Source organism: Apium graveolens, chromosome 6 (genome assembly GCF_009905375.1).
Source record: "Apium graveolens cultivar Ventura chromosome 6, ASM990537v1, whole genome shotgun sequence".
Lineage (NCBI taxonomy): Eukaryota > Viridiplantae > Streptophyta > Magnoliopsida > Apiales > Apiaceae > Apium > Apium graveolens.
The window spans coordinates 152,005,940-152,018,396 of record NC_133652.1 but is presented as its reverse complement, the minus strand read 5'-3'; the positions used below and the strand labels follow the sequence as shown (position 1 = coordinate 152,018,396).

The 12,457-nt window shown below is 35.0% G+C and overlaps 1 protein-coding gene across 1 annotated transcript; it reads left to right on the top strand.

Moving 5' to 3' along the window:
• The first annotated feature begins 6,172 nt into the window (after window positions 1–6,172).
• On the top strand, window positions 6,173–8,432 carry LOC141667969 (AAA-ATPase At3g50940-like). The gene is made up of 2 exons (XM_074474625.1): window positions 6,173–7,616; window positions 7,718–8,432. The coding sequence occupies exons 1-2, from the start codon at window positions 6,612–6,614 to the stop codon at window positions 8,144–8,146; spliced, it is 1,434 nt and encodes a 477-aa protein (XP_074330726.1). The 5' UTR covers window positions 6,173–6,611; the 3' UTR covers window positions 8,147–8,432.
• Window positions 8,433–12,457: the final 4,025 nt, after the last annotated feature.

Here is a 12,457-nt window from a genome sequence, read left to right as displayed (position 1 = left end):
AATCCTAATGTTATGTTCGTTAAGGAAGAAATATAATGAAGAATTCTTCTACTTACTTGCTTGAGTCTCCTAATTTATGGCATGCTAGATTAAGACATGTATATTATGACATTTTACGAAGGTTAAGTGTAAAAGAATACATACTGAAACTCACTATTGATTCAAAACATATGTGTGAGACTTGTGTTGAGGCAAAATTAAAGAGATCATCATTTAAATGTGAAAAGAAATACCAAAGTGCTAGACCTAATACATAGTAATATATGTGATATAAAATTCATCCCAATAAGAGGAGGAAACAAGTATTTTATTATATTCATAGATGATTGTACAAAATAATGCTATGTATATTTGCTGAAAAGCAAAGATGAAGCTATAGATAAATTTAAAATCTATAAGAAAGAATTTGAGACAATAAACTGAGAAAATCAAAACGATACAAAGTGATTGTGGAGGTGAATATATTGAACCTTTTGGGGAATTCTGTTCATAGTATGGTATAATACATGAGGTCACTGCACCATACTCCCATCAGTTGAATGGAGTGGCTGATAGGAAAAATTGCACTCTCAAGGAGATGATGAATGCGATGTTGCTAAGCTTCGGACTTTCACAATTAATGTGGGGGAATGAATCTTTAGCGTGAACAATATTTTAAATATTATAATGCGTAAGAATAAGGATGTAAGTCCTTATGAAATATGAAAGAAAAAGAAACCAAGTTACCAACACTTAAAAGTGTGGGGGCGCCTGACAAAGGTACCGATCCCTACACTTAAGAAGGTGATGATTGGTCCAAAGACTGTAGATTGTATCTTCATCGGATATCCTTCGGTTTCTTGTTCATGAATCAAAGAATCCTGATATTTAAAATTATATCATTATGGAATCAAGGAATCCCTCAATCTTTGAGACGGTGTTTCCCTATAATCCATGAAATGAATGCCTTATGACGTTCAAACAGACTCACGAGTCTATGGATGACAATAATAAGTATGAATAAAGTGAGGACAAAAATATGGGGGTAGTGACGAAAAGCAAAAGACAACTTACGGATAAATCTCATGTGTCTGATTTTATGACCTATTTGCTCGAAGAAGGTGACCCGAAAACCTATAAGAAAGCGGTTGCCTCACGTGATGGGCCTATATGGAAAGAGGCCATCAAGAATGAAGTTGATTCATTTATGTAGAATCATACCTGGGAGTTAGTGGACTTACCAACCGGTTGTAAACCATTAGGTAGCAGGTGGGCTTTCAAGAATAAATTAAAAACTGATGGCACTATCGATAAGTGTAAGGTTGGACTTGTGATCAAATAATACGAGAAATAGAAATACCTTTATTACTTCGATACATATTCTCCGATAACAAGAATAACGTAAATTATGATGAAGTTTATTATCGCTGTAATGTGAAATCTGGTAGTATATCAAATGAATGTGAAAACAGCTTTTTTAAATGGGGATATAGATTATAAAATCTGTATGGAACAACCTGAAGGGTTTGTGTCCCTGGACAAGAAAGGAAAGTATATAGATTAGTGAGTTCACTATATGGCTTGAAGCAAGCGCCAATAAAATGATATGAAAATTTTGATAAGGTCGTGCTGGCCAATGGCTTCAAAATCAATGAATGTGATAGTTGTGCATATTACAAGAACAACGAGAGCAGTTATGTCAAGGATAATGACAACGGTTATATCATGATGATATTGTATGTAGATGATCTACTTATCGCCGGAAGTAATGATAAAGTGATCAAATCTACGAATGACATGTTGAAGTCGAGATTCGACATGAAAGATATGGGACTAGCAAATGTAATTCTAGGAATTCATATATCTAGAACATCAGAGGGACTCACATTGAGTCAACCTCGTTATGTTGACAATATCCTTGAGAAGTTTCTTAAGGAAGACTTTGAGAAAGGTAAGACATCTGTGGATATGACTTTGCATCTATCCAAAAACAAAGGTGTAGCAGTTTCCCAATTGGAATACTCGAGGATAATATAAAGTCTAATGTACCTAATGAGTTGTACAAGACCAGATATTACACACTCAACTAGCAAGTTGAGTAGATTTACAAGTAATCCGGGAGCTGATCACTGGAAAGCGATCATAAGGGTAGTGAGGTACTTGAGAGCAACTCAAGATTATATATGGACTGCATTATGGAAGATACCCACAATATTAGAGAGATATACTGACGCGAATTGGATATCTTGCAAGAAGGCATTACAATCGACGGTTGGTTACGTGTTTACACTAGCTGGAGCGACAATATCATGGAAATACTCCAAGCAAATGGTCATAACTCATTTTACGATGGAAACTGAGTTTGTGACACTAGGTAAATGTATCGAAGAGGCTAAATATCTACTTCAATTTCTTGAGGACATTCCAAGATGGTCGAAGCCTGTGACTGCAATAAGGATACACTGTGATAGTCAATCCGCTATTTGGAAGAGCACATAGCATAATGTATAATCAAAAGTCTTGTTATATACAATGACGATATAATTTCATTAGATAATTAATCTCAAACGGAATTATCACTATTGACTATATACCGCCAAAGGATAATATTGTGGATCCGCAAACCAAAGGATTATCAAGAGAAGTGGTTGAGAAATCATCTAGAGGGATAAGCCTTAGGTCTATTGCCTAACGACATCATGGTGGACACTAGAGCTGAGCAAAACCGAACCGAAATAAAAAAAAAACTGAATTGAATCGTGCTAATTCGGTTCTGTTCGATCCTGATTTTTCAGAAATTCGGTAACCGAATAGACCGAAATAAAATTCGGTTCGGTTCGGTTTTTTTAAAAAGTACTTCGATCTGGATCGAATAGACCGAATAGACCAAATCATAAATATTATAATTTTATATTATATACATTTTACATAAATCTTAAAAGTTATAATCATAATTTTAATTTGTAATTGTATTTATACTCTTAAAAATTTATGTATCACCTTAATTTACTTATATTTTAGATTTTAGATTTTTTGGTTTAAAATTTTAATAAAATTTTATTTTTGAGAAAAAATCGGCCCGTTCGGACTAAATTCGGACCAAACCGAATTATTTCGGCTTTCAGTTCGGTCCGGTCAAGTCCATTATACAATTTCAATTTTGTTCGGTCCGAGAAAAAAAATGATAATTTGGTTTTTTGGTCTATTTAGTTTGGTCTGGTTTTGGACCGAACCGACCGAATGTATTGCCCTAATGGACATCCAACCACTGCTGACTGGAGATCCCAAGAATTTGGTTAAATGGGACAACTAAATCATGATGATCAAATCACTGTGGGGGTAACCCTGACCTATTCCTATGATGAGGATACATTGAGGCCCGTAAAGTACAAAGATAAGCTTTCGAGCTTTTAATGATCTTTGGTGGATATATGGAGTTCAAGAGTGAACGTATGGAATTCAGTTAAGTAAAGATGAGTTACTCTATAAGATAAAGATCACCTATATGGGAGAGAAGTGGGGCCGCTTCAAAGAAGAATTGTGAGGAACAATTATTTAAAAACTCATGCAGAACCAGACGATGTTCTATGGTCAAAATGGACATACTCATGAGAGCTGAACAAGTCAGAAATGATATAGTGATAAGTATATCATCATTTACATAAACGGTCGAACAGTTCAAGGACTAACATATCTACTATCTACCAGTAAATTTTGTATATTTATTCGAGTGAAGATTCAAAGAGCATTCTCTACCTATTGTATGCTAAATCTGATCGAAGGAACTATCACCAAGTCAAACTCCGTGTCTGTCTGTCTAGCGTGTGCTACTGAAACGTCAATCTCATCCCTGTGGGGGATTGTTCAAAAATGTGGGTAGTAGTCCCACATTATTAAGTCATTTTGAGTCGTACTTGACTGAATAAATGTTGCGTGCGCGCAACGGGTGATGCTTGGAATGCCTTCTCCTTCATTAGAGTTTTCCGAGGCACTTGAAAGCACTCAAAATAATTGAGGGATGGATGAGATTTGGTTGTCCAAAGATGGTCCTTCAAAACTGAAAAAACTTGTAAACAAGCTTTAGTCCCACATTGATATGGAAAAAGAGTTTCCATTACTTTATATAGCACAACACTCTAGTAGTGTCCAAATGTTTTAGTAATGTGTTGCTCCATCCTCTACGTGCGCGCGGGGTGCAAATCATGGAATTTCAGAGTTATTTTGAAAAAACAAAGGACACGTGTGGGCGTGCAAACACGTATGTAGTAGAAAATTGAGTCATGTATTTACTTGTCGAGTTTGACTTTTGCACGCAATTTAAGGTATACTGATCATATATTTCCGTTAATCATTTTTCAATATTTTTTTGTGAATAGTTTAAGATATAAAATTTTATTTATAAAAAAAATTAAAAAAAAATTATTAAAGGAGGTATACGTAAAAATCAAAGTGAACAAGTAATTTGAAATAAAAAGAATATTTCGAATATACGAAAGGTTCCAAAGTAAAAAAGAAGATGGTGCTGAAAGCGAGAAGTTCAAATTTTCGATGTATAGATCATTTTCAATGCTGTCCCAACTCTTTGCATCAATATTGGAGCAATCAATTCAATTTTTTGACAAAACCAATTTTCTCTATGTGTCATGTAAATGTAATTGAGCCCCAGAAATAAAGCAAAACTTGGTTAAACCCCTCTTGCCATCATAAAATAACCTGACCAAAGTAAGACAAGCTTTCATTTACAGGCCCAGGACCTGTCAACCTCATCATTAATATGGTAGATCATCCCAGAAATTAATATCACCTGCATTGCGTATTGCTTTGTGATAACCAGAAATTAGAAACAGAAAGTAAATTGGGATATTAATGATCAATGTGTTAAGCATTTTCCAGTACTCTTAGTACCTTCTGGAAGCCATGAATCATTTTTCTAAGTTTGAACTGTGAAGTAGCAGCTATCAAGTGTTTGCATGTCAGATAATTCTTAAATGGCTTCTCAGCAAGATGTAATGTCAAGTGCACAAGGAACAGGCTTCTTTGATCTCTGCAACCAAACAAGTACCTACTCTGTTTTGAATATAAATGGCCTGGCTTCTCTATCTTGAACACAAACCTGAACTATTTTGCATTAGGCTCTCTCATTTTATCTTGTTGGCTAACAATTACTGTAAAGCATCTTTCGCAACAACCAGGAATTCAAATGGTTTGGCGTCACCAACAGCTATTTATGAGAACAGCAAGCCACAATTCAATTCACTTTAGTGGTTGGCAAGTCCGACAGAATTTCACAAAACTATCTATAAAAACGTTTAAAATCTACATTTCAATTCTACTCTACTTCCATTCTTGAATCCGTGCAATTGTAAGGACCTAGTATTAATTTTATTTTGGAGCCTATACGAAGCTAGAAGGGCCTGTCAAGTCTTTTCAATTTCCACAAACTTACACCCACATGTGACATATCCATCCAAGACAAACTCACCACGCCTCAACAATCGGATAAGTCGTCCTGCCTGATTACAACGTGCAACAAAACCCAAACTTCACCGAGTCCTGAGAAAAATTCAGGAAAATGTTATTTTCAAAGCCGTATTTTTATGTGTCCCGTCAAAACATAACACATAATATGAGATGAAGTGAGTACCTTAAACCTCATTAATATGGTAGGTCATCACCATAAAATTTATCCCAGAAACAGGTGAAATATATAAGACATGCATACATACATTTATTACCTTCGTGATTCAACCCGCACGGCCCGGTTCACGAATTCTTACGGTCCGGTTACGAATCCTGTAATCACGGTTCAAACCCGGCCCGAGCCCGATTCGTAATTCAGCGGTCCGGTTCAGTGTTCACTTACCGAGTGTTCAACCCGTGTGCGGCCCGGCCCGGCACGCACGGACCGCACACTTGGCCAGCTCTACCTGCAATGCTTTGCAGTAACCAAAAATCAGAAAATTGGGATGTTTAGACTTTGCAATTTCTTTAAACATGACTTTAGCTTTAATGATTGTAAAAGCCATGACATTATTGAAGTCGTAACGACTTGGTCCCCAAGTTCGTTACTGTAGCGTTACTTTAATCATGCAGCGATGCGATACTTTAATCATTAGTGTTATTTTATCTCCTGTAGCAAACGCGGGGAGCAAGTAGTTATGTGTATATAATCGGTCTTCACTTATGTAATTATTCAAGCTTTATACAATCAATATAAGAGTTCCTTTTTTCTCTTACATTGGTTCTTGCTTTCAACACATACACATACTAGCATAAACACGCATTCATCATCACATAAGCTATTAACATAATCATGCACATCAGTTTTATCAATGATCAGTGTCTTTAGCATTTTCCAGTACTTATATTTCCAAGTGGAGCTCACACACTGATATCAAGTCTTTGCATGTCAGGTATTTCATTGATGGCTTCTTAGACATCACCACTGGTGCAGAAGAGGCTCCTTTCAAATACCAACTCTAGTTCAATATATGAATGGTCCTGATTTCTCTATATAGCTTAAATGCTATTTGCTACATTGGCAGCAACATATCAACCACAAACCTCTGTTTTCCATTAGGTTCTCTCATTGCTTCTTCTTCTCCTTTAACAAAACACCTTCCACAACAACCATGAATTTGAATAGGTTGCCTTCACAGGCAACTGTCTATGCTACATATGCCTCAGTGTCATCAACAGTGATGCTTCTGCGAGCCACATTCCACCAGATAGTCCCTCACCAAGTTCAACAATACATTATCTCTGCCATCTCTCGCTGCTTTCACCGCCCCATTGTTGTGGAAAATTCTCAGTTCACTCTTCTGGTTGAGAAGTCCGACGGAATTTCACAAAACCATCTATACGATATTTTTGAAACCTACATGTCAACCAAACCTAATCCTGCTACAAAATGCCTCAAGATCAGTCAGAGCCAGAGAGATCATAAAATCACTACTAAATTAGCCCAATCAGAAACACTGACTGATTTCTACCAAGGTATTGAGATTACATGGGAATTTATTTGCCCTGAATTAGAAGAGGCATCCGGGAAAAAGAATTCTCAAGGGTCTGGTGATGCCATGAAGAAGTGGAAGCATTGGTTTGAGCTTCGTTTCGAGAAAGTGCACAAGGAGATGATCTTGGATTCCTACATTCCGTTTGTCATGAGAGAGGTACATTCAATGAAAAATGCAAAAAGAGTTGTAAGGCTGCACACTCTAGCAGAAGGCTATGGAGGACCAGGGTGTTGGGACTCAATTACTCTAGAGCATTCCTCGACTTTCGAGACATTGGCAATGGAGCCAACTGAGAAGAAAGCCCTCATCGATGACTTGGATTTGTTCGTGAAGAGAAGAGATTTTTTCAAGAAAGTGGGAAGGGCTTGGAAGAGAGGCTACTTGTTGTATGGGCCTCCAGGGACAGGCAAATCGAGTTTAGTAGCCGCCATAGCTAATTATCTTAAATTTGATATCTATGATTTGCAGCTAATGAATGTGAGCAGTGATAGTTGGTTAAGGAGATTGTTGCTGGCGACTCCTAATCAATCCATTCTTGTGTGTGAAGATATCGATTGTAGCGTTGACTTGCCTGATCGGAAGTCTCGAGCAAGAAATGCCAAGCCCAACCATGATCTTAAGGTAATTTACTAATTGCAGTGAGCTTGCAAATTATCTAAATATGTTTCTCAAACTTTCTAGAAAGATATTAATCTCAATTTTGTCTTTTTTTGTGCATTCAGTTTACACTCTCAGGGTTGTTGAATTGCATAGACGGAATATGGTCGAGCTGCGGAGATGAGAGGATAATAATCTTCACAACCAACAACAAGGATAAGCTTGATGATGCACTATTGCGTCCTGGACGAATGGACATGCACATTCACATGTCTTATCTTAAGATGAATGGTTTCAAAACTTTAGCTTCCACTTATCTGGACATCAAGAATGAGCACTGGCGTTTCCGGGAGATAGAAGAGCTGTTGGGAAGCGTTCAAGTAACTCCTGCTGAAGTTGCTGAGGAACTAATGAAGACAAGTGATGCTGATGTTTGCCTTGGAGGACTTGTTGATCTTCTCAACGAAAAGAAGAAGAAGAAGAAGAAGAGGACTACTCATGGAGTTGATATTATCCCGCAAGCAAAGGAAATGAATACTAATGGCTACTGCTAATCTGTTTTTACAATGTTAATTGAACAACTTCAAATTCTAGCTATAAACTAGATTTGTTTAGATGGTATAATTATGATTAAGTAGTCTACACACCGTTCTAATGACTATTAGGATTTTCATTTTTATGTCCTCGTAGTTTATCTATATCCTTATAGAATATAGCTGACTTTGCAGGGCTGATTCGACGTGTAATTAAGCATAAACCAAATATTTTGAGTTGAATTTCGGATAAGTTGTACATATTAATGTTTAAATTTACTCAGGAAAAAGGAATCACTTTATTTGAGCTAGTGGTGCCTAGTGAATAAGAAGTTAGGGCCTTAGCAGCGACATAATTTTCTGAAATTCAGGTTTTCCAGAATGCAGGTTCAATATTGAAATTTGGTTTTGATGATTATTATAAGTTCTTAACTGGTTGGAGTTTAAAACACAAAGCTGTAGGTTTGTATCTGGAAAATTATTATGTAAACTCTTGTAGCCACTAAACTTACAGAACTTGAGATATGAACAACAAAGTAAGGTTGATTAAAGTTGTTCAATGGCAGATAGCAAATCACATCTTTAAAATGTTGCCATTAACAGTGGATTTTTAATATATTGTTTTCTTGAATGCCTAGTTTAATAAGCAATCCTTTCGTTCAAGATATGGTATCGGGTTGGAATCAGGAATCGGGTAAAGTGGTATACGGCTGAGGTATGATGTGCCGGAATAAACATCTTTAATTTAAAATATTTTTATGTCAATAATTTTAATTTAATTAAATATATAATTTTATTATTATTTTAATATATTTTGGTTCATATATTTATTTTGTTATTAAACAATTACATTTAAATGTTTAAATATAAATTAAAATAATATTTATAAAGTTTATTCTCATACCCATCTCCTCACTTGGGTATGAAAAACCTATATCTTGAGTGTTTAAAGAACGGTTATTAGATTTTTTTTTTAGAAATAAATACAAGTACAAGGTTAGAATGACTAAAACGAATTTAGCTAATCAAACTACCCATTAGAGTTATAGAATGCTTTAAAACTTGTAACAAGATATAAATAAACCAGTACATGTCTCGATTATGTGACCAAAATTTTAGGTAAAGAGGAAGTGCAAATCGTGACAACTAATTTGAAGGCTTAATTTGATTTTACGTGGCATATGAATGAACATGCAGTTTGTGTCTTTCTGATCTCCAGTTTTTCAGTTGTTGGTTCCGAGTTACCTAACAGATTACTAGGATTTCCGGAATTTTTGGTTGTTGGCATATTTACTAGGATTCATTGTACTAATTTTTGTTGTAAATGTATTTGTGTCTTAGCTTATACGTTATGGAATCTATAATGGTTTGTGCTAAGAATTTGCAGTTCTGGGACCTAAAACAGAACTATCAGTAACTGCTCTAATGACCATACATATTAGTTAATATGTTCATCAATTCCTCTTCTGTTTTCATTTTTCAACATTGAATATCTAGCAACTGATTCTGTATGTACACATCACCTCATAGACATCTCTGTCATCAAAACTGATATTAAAACTAGTTTTAACGTCGACTTGTTCGTAATCGATTTTAAAACCCGTTTTATACATCAATTGAAATAAAAACTGATATCTAAACTACTTTTTAAAAAAAATACGGACACACTCCCCCTTTAATAAAAACATTTCCCCTCTTCTTTGATAAAAACATTTCGCCCCTTAGAATATTTCTCTCTTTCTCCCTCACCCGACTCTCTCTTTCTCTCTCCCGATTTTCTCTCTTTCACTCACTCTCAGCTTTCGAACATTGAAACCCTAACTTACTAAACCTTAATTAGAGCCGTAAATTTGAAACCCCTAATTTGAACCTTAGATTTCAATTAATCGAACCCTAGATTTCAACTAAAATAATCGATTAACTACAAAGAAGGTAGACCATTGTTCGATTTGTGCAAGGGAGGTTGCACCCTAACTCGAATTCGCTGTAATTAGTAAGTGTTATTCCAATTCCTTTTCAAAATTCAATTTTTGGTTTTTAATTCATTCTTTTTCTACAAACTATTTCTTTCTTCAGCGTGGGTTGTCTACCAAGTAAGCTTATTTCACTTTTACTGATATTTAATTATACATGTCTATTTTCCTTGTATTTTTTGTTCATAATTTGTTTATAATCAAAGTATATGTTTTGTATGTTACAAGTTTGTTATATTGTAAGAAACAAAACAAACCCCTGGTATACTTTGTGTATATTCATAACCCTAATTTTATTTTATTTTTTCTTGCTGTGTACTTGCTTTTTTGATGATTTATTTGTTTGGAAGTGTACGAGACTTGATTTGTAATTGCGGGTCATTTTTGTGATGTTTATTATTGTGTTAAATTGGTAAAAATCTGTGCTTTAGTATTGTTTGAGTACTTTGACACATGTTTAATGAGTATGTAGCATCGGATTAATCTGAACTTAGCATAGTATACATGTTTCGGTTGGTTTAAGAGCGTGGTGTGAGAAGGGTAAGATGTATGTGGATCTTGAGATATGCTTTATATGTTTTTAAGTTATGTTAATCAGGGTCGAGATTGAGTATGTATATGTACTGTCTTTATAACTGTCTTGTCTTTATAACTGCAAAGTCATTCCTGGTCATAACCTTATTGTTATGATCTTTTTTCAGGCACGTATATGAAATATTTGGAAACATTTGTTCAGAAAAAGCCTAGAAATCACAAATCAAGTTTCTAGTATAGTTCAATTTTGGTTCTCTACCCGCAAACTTTGAAATGTTTGAAGTGTTATTCTCTGTTACATTTTATTCATGTCGATCGCTTAGACTTGTTGTGAATGACAAAATGTACCTAAGAAAGACACATAATTACAAGCATTTATATAAATATTGATAATTACTTAATAATAATAATTAGCTTAAGATTGATAACTTTGAGGTGCTCTCCCCTGTTAGGTTTTATTTGTGTCAATTATGTTTGCTGTGAGCGATAAAATGTGCTTAACAAATGCACATAATTACTAGCATTTATATAAGGTCGATATTTAGTAGATAATAACAATTTAAAAAGAGAAGTATACACATGTTTAAAGGTAAACTAATTTAGCGTACAATTTCAATTTATATGGATCTGTGTATATTATTACTAAGTTATTAACTTGTAAATTCCTGAAGTACATAATAAATTAGGTATAATCAGTGAAATTGTATGTGTGCGCTTCTAAATTTGAATGCCATTTGATATTGGAAATTGTAATCAGGTAGGTTGTAACTGTTTGAAAATATGGATAAGTGGTGGATTTCAGCGGATAGGGACACATTAGAATATGAAGTTGGGGTTGAAAAGTTCTTAATGTACGCCGAACGTAATTGTAAAGATCCTAAGCAAATACCTTGTCCATGTGCACTCTGCGTTAATTTCAAAAAAAAATCGATGAAAATAATTAGGGGTCATTTGTACGAGAAAGGATTTAGTATGGGGTACGTAGATTGGATTTGGCACGGGGAGAATAATGCTACTAGGTCATATTTTCATAGTACATCTCCCGCTTCTTCCGCTTCCAGTTTTTCGGAAGAGCATATAACCTACTTCTTCAGAGGATATGTGGGTGTGCAAGAAGAAGAAGTAAGACTTTATCCCTGCTCTTTTAATTTTCTAATTATTTTGATCTTTTCTAGATGTTCACTTGATATTAATTTTAAACAGGTTGAGGACGGACGGATGGATCCCGAAGAAAACCCTGATCGGGCAATTTTATGGAAAATTGGCCGTATGACAGAAGATGAAAATATTGATGAAGACCTTGCTATCATATATGATAGAATTGTAATATATTATTTTTTTTGCATAATTATTTCAGGATGACTTATATTAATAGGATTACTCCTTAATTTGAATTTTGTTCACAAGATGATTTATTCGAAAAGAAGCGTAAAGGTGAATTTGTACCTTGCGGAAATAATAATGTGCTAACTACTACATTGCAAACACCTGGGCATTCAAGCATGGGCATTCAAGCAGGGTTAGGGGAGTTGGAAGCTTTATAAGTCCATCAAGATTATTCAACATGCCAAAATAGAAGAAGACCGATTTTCCAAAGCTGAATTGGTGGCCAATGATCGAGCGATGAAGGAATAGATTCAAAAAACAAAGCTGGTTTTGTGTCACAGATTGATCAACTAAAATCCATGATACATGAAACCAATATTAATTCACCAAATTTATCTGACAAAGCAAGTTGTCGAGTAGAACAACTTGATGAATTCATGGTCAACAATGAGGATGATGAATGTTGTATTACTTTTGATCCTGTACACCCCACTTCTCC

Excerpts from the sequence above, each read along its gene's own strand:
- LOC141667969 (XM_074474625.1), top strand. The coding sequence starts at position 6,612 with ATGAATTTGAATAGGTTGCCTTCACAGGCAACTGTCTATGCTACATAT. Across the intron at positions 7,617-7,717 it reads AGCCCAACCATGATCTTAAG|TTTACACTCTCAGGGTTGTT; the intron begins GTAATTTACTAA and ends TTGTGCATTCAG.